The following is a 14713-nucleotide window of genomic DNA, read 5'->3' on the forward strand; positions in this document are numbered from 1 at the left end:
ATTCTGACTTGTGGCAACCTTATAAGGTAAGGGAGAACTGTCTCTGCGAGTTTCCAAGACTGTAACTCTTGATAAGAGTGGAAGGAGTCATCTTTTTTTCAGCTGAGCTGCTGGTGGTTTTGAACAGCTAACCTCACAGTTAGCAGTCAAATGCATGAGTACCACACCCCCAGGGCTTTGCTTCCAACACATAGAGACTCCAAATAGGGTGCTGAGGTCCTAAGGCTGTGCCTCTCTGTGGGTGCAGACAGCCTCATCTTTCTCCCATGGGACAGCTGGTGGGCTAGAACCGCTAATCTTTTATAGCAGGGCCATTTATGACAGATATATAAAAAAGCTTTATGGACATAGAATTTACATATCAGACATTTAAATGGTTCCATCATATTCAAAAGCATTGTTTAATCATCATCACCATCAATCTTAGGACATTTCTTCTTCCTGGTAGTCACTGTTGTTAGCTCCCGGAGTACCTATTAACCTCACTTGTCATGCTCCTAGGCAATGATTAATCCAATCGCTGTTTCTTTAGATTTCTGCCTACCCTGGATTTCCTATACAGAAAAAGACACAAAATTAAAACAACCTAACAATAATATCAGAACACCTCAATACTGTAATAACAAGCGAAAGCTCAACTAAAAAAGAAAGCAGAAAATATTAAAAACTGAAACAAATATACATGGGATGAAAAGGGAGATCAAATGACATATTTTAACCTATCTACAGCTGCAGTAATCCATCTTACAATGTACTCTGATAACAAGGCCATTCCTCTCATCGGTCCCTAGTCACAGGGGATACTGCAGAGGCTTAATCCACACTGGGGGCGCTGCACGTGGTTTGGGGCTTTCACTGCCATCCATAGCTAAACATGCAAAGTGGGTTCTCAGAATTTAAACTCTAATACTGTTCCCTCCTCCGGATTTGGATTTTATTATTTACAATCCTGGATTATACAGGCTGGGGTACTTCCTCTATGTGGATTTAACTGACACTACATTTTGATGGCTGGTTGTTTAAAGACAAGCTTTTAATACCCCAGATGCTATTCTTTCTGATAGCCAGGCACCATCTGCTTTCTTCACTACCCTTTGCTATAGCACCCATATCTTCAATGACCTCTTCATGAGGGCAAGAATTGAACAAGGCTAGGCCAGAGAACTAATTGTTCTCAGATTAGGGTTATAATTAAGTGCAAACTCAAACTCCATTCAAATACCCATGGTTTATACATGTCCCTAGTTGACATTTGAAACATCTAAGTGAATATTGGAGAATTGTTAATCATCCCCATGGCGCATATGCTAGTTCTATTACTAATCTTATTTCCATTTCATTCCATGCACTTGTATATCTTTTTTTTTGGTCTGTCTTATAAGCTAATGATATTTTATCATTAACACCTTCCTGCTGCACCTTCAGCTGCCTTGGCCACTCCCTGGGGCATACAACCCACTGGGACATCACTCAAGAAAGTTGTCCAAAGAAGCCAGATGTGTGTTTTCCATAGTGGGGGCTCTGGGTCAAGCTCCCTTTCTTCCTTGTGCCACCCAAATCCACGGATGCATTATTTATTACACCAGGAAGAAACACATAGTATATTCTCTCTAAAGAAACGGTGAAACAGCTACAAAAGGCAGTGGTATACAAATAGGAAGTGTTTTGTAAGTGACTGACTTGAATGAGCCTCTTCGTTTTGCTCAGCCTTCCATTCAGCTGCCGCATGTTTTCTAACCTCGGTGATGGGAATCCTTTCAGGGCCATCTGGTTGCTCTGCTGCACAGAAAAGATGCTTCTATTTTGGACTTCGCCAAACTGCAGGGGAGTTTGTTTTCTATTTTAGCAACTTTACACACACCTGGGGACGACACGGTACACACACTTCATTTGGAAGTTCCTCTAGTTGCTGTACACACACTTCATTTGGAAGTTTCTCTAGTTGCTCTCAGGGAACAGAAAAGGAGACATACAGCCTTAGCTTCAGGCCTAACTCCCCAGTTCAAGGCTCCTCTAGAGGTCAGTATTCTATAGGAAAACAAAAAGATGTGCTGGCCTGGGGCAATGAATAAATGCCTTCTCGCACTCTTGAAGTGATAAAACATATGCGATAGAATTGGCAAGGAGCAAAAAGGAAGACCAGCTGCATTTGAAAGCTGGTTTCTAATATCCCCCAGGATTGACAGCCTTCTTGCTGGTGCAGTTGGACTGCCCTAGTCCAAGACCGCCTTCACAGCGTGTGGGAATTTCTCTGCTGGATACCCCGGTGGCCTTGAACGATGCTCTCCCTCAGCACTCCAAGGATTCTTACAACCAAATATTTTGGTTGACTGACCTTGACAATGCACGCCCATTCTCGTTATTAGGTCACATATGCTTTTAAGCTGTGTTCATGCCATACCAAATAAACCTAGGGGCACAATTCCTACCCACCAGGAGTTTTCACTTCAAAAGGAAAGCAATGAAAGACAGTTATATAATATCTTCAACACAACACTTCATAAAGTGCTGTGTTTTTAATCTTTGTTTGAACCAATTTCAATCTATGCTTTCAAAATCGGGCCGACAATATTTCCTTCTTCCTCCTACGCCCTCATGTTAATTAGAATCTTCAGATCAACAAGTATCTATTTCTTCATTCTGCTTCACGCATCTTCTGCCCTTTTGTTTTCTGTCCTCTCCTAATCTGTTTTCTTATTTCCTGGGGGTGCTGACGGTAGAGTAAATACTCAATAAATGTTAACAGTGTAACTTGGCTGAACTCCTTCAATCCAGTAGAAGGTTGTAAGAAGGGATGGATGACTAGGCGCACAGACTGACGTCAACAATGGCCTTAGAATCCCAGAGCTGCAAAGCTCCGTCACTTCAATTATAAAATGGGTTAATAGCTTTTACATCAACAGGATTCCATGAGGAGCAACTGAGATAATAATGCAATGTCCTCAGAACAGGGTCCAATAAACAGTCGATGCTTACTTACACGAGTTAGCTGCCATCATTACCATCCTCACTCTTGTCCTCTTCCTCCTCCTCCTCCGTCTCCTCCTATGTGGTAGCCTGTACGCTAAATGTCTGGATTCTGTGGTGAATCGGTCTTTGTGTCCAGTAAATAAACCAACAAGAAAAATGAATCCATTGGCCTGGAGTTGATTTCCTACTCACAGTAATCCCACGCGGGTCAGAATAGAACTGTGCTTCACAGGGTCTTCAATTCCTGAGTTTTCAAAAGTAGACTTTCTTCCCAAACACCTTCTCCCAATATCTCCTCTATTGGCCAAGCACGTTCATTACGTGCATCACTCAGGAATGCCGCTTGTCCCTTGTTGTTGTTAGCTACCATTGGGTCGGCTCCAACTCTCAGCAATTTTAAATAGAACAAAAGGGACTGCGGCGTCCTCATAATGACCGCAATGTCTGAGCTCATTGTTTCAGCCTCCGAGTCTATGTGGTTGCGGTCTTCCTTTACTTTCCCCAGCATGGACCCTCTCTCCAGGGATCAGACCTGTTAGGTAATGAGACATTCAATTGGACAAGAATACGCCAAAGTAATTGAGGTTAAGCCTTGTCAAGGAGCATTCGAGTTGTACTTCTTCCAAGATAGATTTGTTCATTCTTCTGTCAGTCAACCATTCATTGCCAACATCATAACTCAAATGCATCAATTCTTAATTTGTCATACTTATTCATTGTTCAGTCTTTGCAGTTTTTGTTGTTGTTTTTAGGTGCCATCAAGACAGTTCTGACCCATAGTGACCTTATGCACCACTGAACAAACCACTGCCCTGTCCTGCGCCCTTGTCACCATGGTTCCTGTGCTTGAGCCCATGGTTGCAGCCATGGCGCCACCCATCTCTCTGAGGGCCTTCCTCTTGTTTGTTGCTGCTCTGCTTTACCAAACATGACGGCCTTCTCCAGGGATTTGTCTCTCCTGACACTGTGTCCAAAGTACGTGAGATGAAGTCTCACCATCCTTGCCTCTAAGGAGCACTCTGGTTGAACTTCTTCCAAGATTTGGTCAATTTGTTCTTTTGGCAGTCCATGGTACTTTCAATATTCTTCTCCAGTACCACAATTCAAATCCATCTATTCTTCCACAGTCTTCCTTATTCAATGTCCAACTTTCACGTGCATATGAGGCAATGGAAACTACCATGGCTTGGCTCGGGCACACCTTAGTCCTCAAAGTGACATCTTTGCTTGTCAATACTCCAAAGAGGTCTGTGCAGCAGTTTTAAGTAATGCAACTCATCATTTGATCTCATGACTGCTGCTTCCAGGAACATTGATTAGAGATCCAAGGAAGACAAAATCCTTGATAACTGCAAACTTTTCTCCATTTATCAAGATGTTACCTGTATTAGTCTGAGTACATTAGACAAACAAGTTCACAGAAACTCATGTGTAAGAGAGAGTTTTATGTAAAGGTTAAGTGCACATCAAGAAAACATCCCAACCCAGTCAATGCTGCCTAGCCCACAAGTCCAACATTAGCCCATATGACTGACACTAATCCATAAAGTCCTCCTCCATCTCACAAAACAGACACTATGATGCCAACTGCAGGAGGAAAGCTGAATCAGTGACTATGTAAGCATCTCAGCTACTCCAGAACCCAGGGCTGACTCAGGGAAGGTCCATGTGGCTTCTCTTTGGGGGTGTCTTGCAGAAAGTGAGCCTTGCCAGCTGAAGCAGGGAATTGGATAAGGCAGCTGCACCCCGATCCAACCATCCGAAAGCAAGAGACCCGAGAACTAGATGGGCGAGGCTCACTGTGCCATCTATCCCTCTGCCCTTCAATTACCTCATTACCTATTGTTCTAGTTGTGAATATTTGGTTCTTCGTCTTTTTTAATTTGGTTCTTTTTTTATTTGTTTTTTTAATTTGGTTTAATTTTTATTTTGTTCTTCTTTACAATGAGTTGCAATCCTTATTGAAGGTTGTAATCCTTGATCTTCATCAGCAAGTGCTTCAATTCCTCCTCACTTTCCACAAGCAAAGTTGTATCATTTGCATATCACAGGTCACTAGTAAGTCTTCCTCCATTCCTGATGCACATTCTTCTTCATGTAAGCCTTTGTGTACATCTGAAGTAACTGAAAGTAACATGGTATGGGCCAGATGTAACTTTGTCCTTAAAGGCACTGAAAGAAGAAGTCCAAGCTGCATTGAAGGCAACGCCAAGAAATACGGTTCCTACAATAGATGGAATATCAATTGAAGTGTTTCCACAAAAAGATACGGTTTTGCAGGCATTTACTCTTCTAGGCTAAGCATGTTGGGGAACAGCTAGTTGCCTGGCCAACCAATTGGAAGAGATCCATATTTGCATCAATTCCAAAGAATGAAAAACGTATTGAACAGTATCATCAATATCACACACAGAATTTTGCTGAAAACATTTTTAAATACTTAAAGCAGTACAGAAACAGGGAACTGCTAGAAATCCAAACTAGATTCAGAAAAGGAAATGGAGTAAAGGATCTCTTGGCTGGATCTTGCTGGATCAGGTGGGTCTTGGCTGAAAGCAGAGAAGACCAGAACGAAGTTTACTTGGGTTGGTCCAACTGTGTGAAGGGTTTGGGCTTCACCTGAAGAGTGGAAGCACATTTTCTTCAGAAGGAGAACTACAAGGAGGCCATCACTCCACTTATAAGAAGGGAAATTACACCATCCAAGTCTCTAATCTCTGTTCTTGATTTTCCCACAGACTTGCCAAACATATTTCTGTGTCAAAGTCCCATCTGAAAAATGGAAATGCTCTGAGCATTTGTGAAAAGTACACTGTCAATTTGTCTTGATGGCTCTTCTCGGCACTTAGATTGACTTACATGCCTCAAATCTCCCTAGGGCAAAAAAAAATTTTTTTTTTCTGTCTAAAAGGGAGTTGGTGGAGGGGGGGGGCAGTTAATGATTATTTGATCACGCATATAATTTTACTTACTTATAGTACATAACTTTAGGATTTGAAGTAATTTGTGGAGGAAGGATTGGGCTGTTTGCCTTTTATCTAGTATTTTAAAAGCGTTTGCTAAACTAATTCAGAGTAGCCAGTATTTTGAGCAGAATGTTTATCTACTTAGGAAAGCGACTATATGTTTCTAAGCAATGGGAGAGCGCCATGTCTGAAAGCTCAGTCTCCTGCCTTTCTGGCTGACAGAGCCCATTAACAGATGTCCTCTCTTCTTATTTGATTCGTATGTAAGCCATATCCAGGCACTCCAAGCACAGATAAAGGATAGCACACAAGTTGCCAATCGCCTTTCATCCATTCATCTGATGAACTTTCTTCCACCATGACAAAATTGAACAAAATTTCTTTGGAAGCAGTGAATACATTTTGCTTCTAAATACTATCGTCAATGCAGAGGTTCATAAATGCAGACGCTCTCTCTTTGTAAATTACTATCATTTTGTGTTTGAATCAACTAACAGAGTGGTTCTGGTGAATGGGGGCACAGTTTGACCTTTCGGGAAGGTCTGGAGACACTGCTGATTGTTGCTCCTGGCATATATCAGATAAAGAGAAGCCATGCTAGGACCCTACAAGTTCCGCAGTGCCAGACCCCTCTGTTGCCAGTAGATGTGAGGTGGGGAAACCTGCTGGGCTGGGTAACCTGTTGCTCATTGTATGCCCCTAGGCTAAAGAGAAGGTGTGGTCCCACTCAGGCCTCAAGGAAACAACACCTGCCACAAGCAAAAGGACCTCAGCCCTCAAAGGTAACCTCTCTTAAAGACTAATTATTTATTTAAGGAGAGTTCTGTTAAGGAAGTCCTTTTTGCTATTGTGGTTCTTGTTCAGAGGAAGTTACACATCCATAAAGCTCGATGTTGGGGAGGTGCAGGGTGAATATCTTGACTTTCTCTGGGTCCAACTAGCTACAAAAAAGACAGGAACTCAAATGTCAGCCAACCCAGCATATTTGCTTCTATTTGGCTCTTTGAAAGCTTCTGCCTACAGATAACGATAAACTTGAATAGACATACCATTGTATGCAGCCAAAATTCCACCGATCGCGTATGTCTACATTAAAATATTTTGTTGTGTTGGGGTGTCTTCTCGAGAGATAAGCTCAGAAAAGCCAGCTCTTCTCTGTGAAAGAAAAGATTCATAAGCCCAGCAAGAACAATGTAGAGAAGATAAAAGTTTCACTGGTTCAGCGATTTCTTGCCACATTTCCTATAGGGATGTCAGGGTGAGAGATGATTTTGCTCCATGAAATCCCACAGAACCAAGGGAGAATATAGATAGATGTGCCATCTCATGTACAGAGAGACTGAGGAGTTAAGAGCATGGTAGTGTGGGGAATGAGGAGGAAGTCCCTGTGCATAGACGTGAAAGCCCAGTGTGTAAAGGAGAGGAAAATCGGCTTCATTCTAAGGAGGCTGCTAGTAGAAAAGACACCAAGAAAAAAGGAGAACAAGGAAGCTCTTCTGGACAAGCATGCAAACAGCAAGCATTGTGTTGATGAAACTGGTTTCAAGGTAAGCAGTCTGTGTTTCAAGGTAGGGCTTACAACATAACACGTCCACTGCACCTTCGTCTTTGACAATGGAACGCCCTATCAATGGCCATTTCAAAGGCTTAGAGTTTTCAACAATGAGAGCCCAGCAGCCCAACATCTATAGTGTTTCTTGGCCATATTTTCTTGTCATTACATTTTTCTTCTTGTCTATGACATTTTGAGGGGTCTTACTTAAAAAAATTAATCATTTTATTGGGAGCTCTTACAGATATCATACAAGCTTTAGTTCAATCACATCAAGCAGTATTGCATAATTGCTACCAGAATCAGTTTCAAACATTTTCTTTCTTCTTGAACTCCTTGATATCAGCTCCCCTTTATCCCGTCTCTCCCCCATTCTAACCCTCATGAATCCTTATTTTTTTCCTATAAGTTTTTTTTGCCATGTCTTACATGATCCAATATATCCATTCACATACAGTTCTGTTGCCTGATCCCAACGAGTGGGGTTATACAGTCATCAATGCTGTCAGTTCCCTATCCCTGCCCCCAATTCCCATACCGCCAGGGAACCATTACTCCTGTTACTATTTCTCAAGGGTTATCTATCTTGGCTTTCATCTACCGAATGATCTTAAATATACAAATGAATATATGCAAAGCTAACATGATTAATGAGGTAAAAACAAATTAAAACCATAATACTAAGGGGAGGAAATATTAAAGAACTAGAGCATAATTCTTCAGCGCTTTACTGCACCCTGAATTTTTTTCCCCTTTCCTGTGACCCTACTGAGAGGGACTGTCCAATTATCTCACAGGTGGATTTTGGGTCTCCACTATATCCATGCCCCTTAACATAGATTTGGTTGTTTGTTTTTGAATTTCTGATATCTCTTCCCACCAATACGAGGTATCTTATTATATCTCATTCTTCTTGAAATGAGTGGACAAAGACAATTATTATTAATGTACTTCATGAATCAGTCTTTTTAAAAGATCAAATGAAAAGTTTATTTTAAAAAATATAGAGCACAGAATTCTTTAAATCAATAATTAAATAGAAATAAAATTTATCTGTAAAATATCTATGTCTTAAAAAGTGTACCCAGTCCATTATACAAGCATGATTAATTGGCCATTTCTCTAGAAATAGGAGGGTTAGACTGAATTACTACAAAGTCATAGAAACTTCAAACTGTGAAGCTATTTCATTTCTCCACATATCATCCATCTTTGTCTATACAGAGAGGTGTTTCCATCTCTCTAACTCTTGCCCGAAGAATTCTTTACTCTTCTGTTTAGACCATGTCAATACAGCAGGCTGGACATCCCAGAGAGACTCAGATCTTGTTCCTTTTCAATGGCCTTTGAGTTTAGGGAAGGCAAAAAAGACCGACTGGGCAAGATTAGGGGTGTAGGGAGGATGGAGTAAGGTTTCCCAATGAAATCCTCTTAGGACAGACCTCACTACCCTTGAAGAACAAGCAGGTGCCATGTTGTGATGGGAAATAAAATGGCTGGTGCAACTTTTCCAGGCCATTTTCCGATTTTTCTTAAGACCTCTTCCTTATAAGCCCTTTTGATGGTCCTGTGTCTTTCAAGGAGAGCTACTAAGATTACCCCATTGGGAGTCCCTAAGAATGGTCAGTATAATATTCTGAACTGACCTCTCTGCTGTAACTTTAACTGGTCTAGCAGACCAAACTCTCGAAGCCATCACTTTGAGTGGACTTTTACTTTGAAGGCACCCCGTGAGGCTGAGACGAAAGTATTACTGAGAGAACTTGTTTGCAGCCATCCATGGATGACAGATATGTTCAAACGTGTTTTGTTTGTAAATAAATCCATGCAGGTATGAACTGGGATCGTAGTCGCAATAATTGTTAACTTACTGTTATACTGCAAGAGGTCGATTATAGAATGACTCTCTTCCTGAATTGGCAAGTTTTATACATAATAAATTGAGACAATTCAATAGCCCACTCTAGGTTCTGAGATCCATACCATCTATATGAAATAAATAGCATACAAACACCTTTGAAAAATTTTAGGAATTTAAGATGTAATTCTTACTTTATTTTGAGCTACTATATTGAAACCTAATCTTAGATAAGTCTAACTCCTTCACTATAAATAATGATGATTACTAAAACAAAGCCTACCCCTATATATATGTGCTTAGTAAAGGCAGGAGCTCCTGAAAACTGAAATTTGGTATATTCTTTCACCAATACATATGTACCATCTTTGGTGTTAATTTTCAGAGTTATTATTGCTTCTTTTGCTTTGCTTCAATCTCATCATTTCTTTCTGCTATATAAATTGAAGTGACAAAATTTACATTTTATTATAAAACGACTGCTTCTGTAAAGGTTTTCAATGAAGTACTTGGCAGATTCTCTCTTGATGTCCGTCGCCTCCAACTGTCACACCTCCCTAGAGTCAAGGGGTACACCCTGGTGTCATGTGGTCCTTAAAGGTTGCCCCATTCTGCTCTTGCAGGAAATTCACACCCATTCACAAAAAAGTCATTCGAAGCAAGTGCTAGTTCTAGGAATACTGGCATCTGAAATCTTACTCCTTGACACTTTGAGAGCTGCAGCTGAATTCTGTTTTCCAATTTTGTCACTGAGGCCTCTCAACTCCCTGGACATTCCACAATAAGTACCGATTTTCCAGAATGGGGTAGAGACGGGCGTGTGGGCTGCTGCACGGGTCGGATGCCGGGGGAGCGCCTCATCAAGGACACTGTACAGAGAGCAGATGTGCCAGGTGCACACAGGATGCGTTTAGAGACAGAGGAAACGGGAGGCCCAGGGAAGTGCACCAGGCGAAACCTGGAATTCAGATCTCCAGGGAGCAAGGCTTGGAGCAGTGGTGCTAGATTTGTGTCTGCCAGTGTCGTACCTCATGGTGTCCTCTCTTCCACCCTCATGGCCCCCTCCCGTACTAAACCACACCGAAGCACTATTCATGTTTATTATGCATTTTAATTATAGAATGACATGAGTGGCTTCAAAAAGTTCACGAAAAATGGAATTAAAGATAACGAATTTTTCATGAACATTTTTCAACCCCCCTCATATGATCTATATTTTTAAATTGCTTAAATGCAATTGTTCTTGGATGATAGGACTCTAACAACAAAATTGTGCTTTAAAATCTTTCTTCATTGAATTTCAACATTATTGGTAAATGAGCTTTCACAGTTTCTATCGTTTACCTGAATCACTTGTTCATTTGCAAAAATATATATATATTCATCTGGGTTCACAGTCCTAATTACCATAACAGTTCAGCGAAAACACTAGAAATTGACAGAATTTGCAACTATCAAACATTGGCAGCAACACAAACAGCACACGCTTGTAATGCAGTAGACAAAATCACACAATTCCAATCGTCTTTGTAGTTGGTCAATAATGACAGCTCTGACAAGAACACATCACTTAAAACCAAATCCATGGCCGTTACATCATCTCTGACTCACAGTGACCCTCTAGCTGAGAGTAGAAGTGCCCTTTGGAGATTCTGAGACATCAAACACAAGAGTAGACAGTCTCATCTTTCAACTGTGGCGAGATCGGTGGGTTAGAACCAATGAACTCTTGGTTAGCAGCTTAATTTGTAACCCACGACACCACCAGAGCTGCTTAGAAGGTGATAAAAGATAGCAAAGGGATTTAACCGTATTGATATATTGATACATGTAAGCAGGGCTCCTGAAAACATTGCTGTTGTTATAACTAACTACAGGGATTTCAAATACATACAACCAATCCATGTCTGCTTAAGCACTACACACAAATTATGGATACTCAATTATGGATAATCATACGGACAGTCACCTTTGCTGAGAGTGTTACTCGGTGCAGTTGTGTTCCACTAGTGATACTTTGGATTGTGGCATTTGTTGCCGCCTTGTGTAGCTTCTTAAACCTTCCAGCCAATAGCCACTTCACCTCACAGCCAGAAGCCAGCCTCGCATTGGTGACATTTGGGCTCAGCATTCAAACACTCTTCAAAAGAGTTTTTTTTCATCTGATGAGATGAGTGCCGCCAGAGAACTCTGTCTTGACCACTGTCTTTTTTGTTCAGCTTACTTATGGTGTGAGAGTCGGGTGTCTCTGTCAACTCGGAAAGTCTGGATCCAGAGCCTAGTGATCGGATTTTTGCAAATATTAATGCCTGACAACGCCTTGCACAAAATAAATACTCAAGAAATATGTGTGGGATCAAGTGAATTTCTGAAAGCGAAGTTTCTACCTCCACGCCCTCCTTGATACTATGTACACTCACTGCTGTTGAGTCATGCAGACTCATAACCCGACAGGACAGGGTAGAAGTGCCCCAGTGTATTTTGAGACCACCATAACTTCATGGGAAAAAATATCCCATCTTTCTTCCAAAGAGTGTCTGATGGTTTTGAACTGCTGACCTTGCAGTTAGCAGCCCAACAGCTAGCCATCAGGCCACCAGGGCTTCTGTATACATGTCTGCAAGCTTACAAATGAACAAACGTGGGAGAGCAGATTCGTGGCAACCACTTTCACCGCGCCAGTCATGGGAAACTAGGGAGAAGCCTGGGAGAAATGCTGTCTAGTAATTGCACATTTGGGAAGTGGTGCTGATGTAGACAAGGGTTCATGCTTCAGACGGGAGGTGGAGTCTGTGTGTGTGTGTGTGTGTGTGTGTGTGTGTGTGAGTGCATTTCATAGCTACAGAGTACACCCTTACCCAGTTTTACTGGGCGTTTGATTTCCAGCCAGGAAAAATTCATCTCTGTGAGCTAAATCTGTCTGAAAGCCTAAAGTCTTTCAGAAGGTAATATATAATTAAAAAATTTAATGATGTGAAGACATTTTAAATTTTTTCCTAGTTTTCTCTTCACTTGAATGAAAATAGGCTATGCAGGTAGTGTTGTTTTTTTTAAGAATCAAACATTTAATCACATTTAAATGGAAGTGGTCTCGAGTTTAGAAGTGTGATCTGTTTGAACTATATTAGGGTTGGAGATGTCCAACTATTTTGACATTCCTAGAAATAACCCTGAAGATGGGATCCTTCAGTAGTTCTCATATTCTTCCTCAAAGATGTTAGGTGGTATCTTCATGAATCACCCATAGTAACATTCAAGGAGAACATGTGTTTCTGAATGACTATAAATAGAGCATATGACCCATTGCATCTCACAACTACATGAACCAATCTGTTATGGGGCCCATGGGTAGACACCATAAAGAGGGCTGTTTACTTAATGGACAACCCCGTCTCCCTCTCATCTTCCAGAGGATATGCCTGCTCCTCCTGCCCCATTCGATCATCGCATTGTAACAATCAAGCAAGCAGCTGTCAGCAGTTCTTACTCTGTGAGCAGGACAGAGATTTTGGGAGGGTAAGTAACTCTACATCTCAACACGAAGGAGACTATTGAAGAGACAGATTCTAAGAACATCTTAAATATTTGCCAGTCTTGACTTGAGGACCAGAGCTGTTATAAATATTTAAGAGTTTGGGTTTTTTTTAAAGCAACTTCATAAAATGGTAACAGATGCCAGTAAAATTGATGTGGTGACAGTGGCTGAATTCCAAATTTATTATCTGATTTCCTTCCCATGTGGTAATGTCTGAAAATGAGAGAAACTCTTTGAGTCACCAGAAGATTTAGAAGTTGCCTAGTGTCTTGGCTTATTCACCAAGAAACACAATGTGGAAATGAATGAATACTCTGTACTTTGTGAGGCACATGTATATAGTTGTATTACTGTTCCTCCTTTCCTATTTATATTGTTACAGTAGGACATACTATTACCCATTTCAATCAATTACTTTCGTCAAGTTTTTAAGACCCCTGGCGCTATATCTTTTGATAGCCAGGCACCATCAGTATTTCTTCACCACATTTGCTTATGCACCTGCTTTGTCTTCAGCAATCATATCGGTAAGGTGGGCACACACTGATATGTCAATCAATTACTTTCGATATGGAAAGTAAATCAAAATTCATGAGGATATGAATATATTTCTGAGACTGTCCTTTCCTCCTCTACTTCAGAGACAATAGCTTATAATACCTCATCACCTAAAACTCAACGTATACAGTTGGCATTGTCAGGTAAAATAGGAAAAGGACAACAGAAAGACATGTTACAATTTTAATTACCAGTGCAAAGAAAATATGCATACCCACTGCAGGAAGCACACGATTCTGTAACTGGTGATTAGGGCACAGCTGATATGGACAAAGTCCCTTTCTGCTCTTGCCATTTCTTGGTTCTCTTGCCTTCCTCATGTGGCACCACTGGACGTGTTTGTCCTCAGCTGCTGATCAGAGGCACTCCCCAGGCGATCATGGGAGAAATGAGTTCTAAGCATGACTTGGACAGTGTGTTTGGGTCTTCAAGGATTTCAGTGGCAATCCTATGACTCTTCCCCAAACAACACATCTCACTGCTGCTGAGTGGATTCCTATTCGATTTTGACTCATGCCTAGTCAGTCAACTCGAAAGGACACCAAAGAACTACTCTAAAGGATTTTGTAGGCTGTCTCCTGTCCAAACGCTGGCTGCCATATCCCTCTCCCAAGGAGTGGCTGGTGGACTTGAACCACAGACCTTACAGTTAGCAGGTGAATGCTAAACCATGAGGCCACCAGTCATTTGCTGACTAGGATATGACTTGGTAGCAATCTCTGGGGTTTATGTTGTTCTTCCGGTCAAGGCTTATCAAAGGTTTCTTGTGAACACCTTTCTGTCAATGGGTGTCCCTTTGATCTTCCTGTGGTCTATGGAACAAGGCAGGTTGTACTGCACATGGGAGCAGCAACCTCTTGGTCTGAGCTGCTTTCACAACTGGAAGTCATGATGAGCTCAGTAAACAGCTCGCTGTTTTTGCTGTTAGTTTCCATTGAGGCTGCCCTTAACTCATGGTGAATCCAGGCATGGTGCAACAAACTGCTGTCCCATCTGGGGCCACCCAGCTCTGAGGGCATTTCTGTATGAGATCATAATCTCTCTGACAAGTTTGTCTAGACTCAGATCTAAACTATCTCATCAAAAACCTCAGAGGTAACTGTGTGATTTTACAAATATATAAAGTGACTGTGAGTTTTTAATGATATTTACCTAGATGCTATAGTGTTGCTATAGGTTGACCTTGAATCTATGGCGGTGATGGGGTTTGTGCAATTTTGTTGAACCTCTTATTTTCATGCATTGCCAGCAACAGTTTTATGTACTAGTTCATG

General features: G+C 41.3%; 1 protein-coding gene across 1 annotated transcript in view; it reads left to right on the forward strand.

Moving 5' to 3' along the window:
* The window catches only part of MYLK4 (myosin light chain kinase family member 4), a 142708-nt gene that overhangs the window by 99163 nt on the left and 28832 nt on the right, over nt 1-14713 (forward strand). The window contains exons 3-4 of the mRNA XM_075531622.1: nt 6640-6718; nt 12757-12862. Coding sequence (XP_075387737.1) covers nt 6640-6718; nt 12757-12862 — 185 coding nt within the window. The remainder of the gene's footprint in view (nt 1-6639; nt 6719-12756; nt 12863-14713) is intronic.

This window comes from Tenrec ecaudatus, chromosome 1 (genome assembly GCF_050624435.1).
Source record: "Tenrec ecaudatus isolate mTenEca1 chromosome 1, mTenEca1.hap1, whole genome shotgun sequence".
In the NCBI taxonomy this organism is placed as follows: Eukaryota; Metazoa; Chordata; class Mammalia; order Afrosoricida; family Tenrecidae; genus Tenrec; species Tenrec ecaudatus.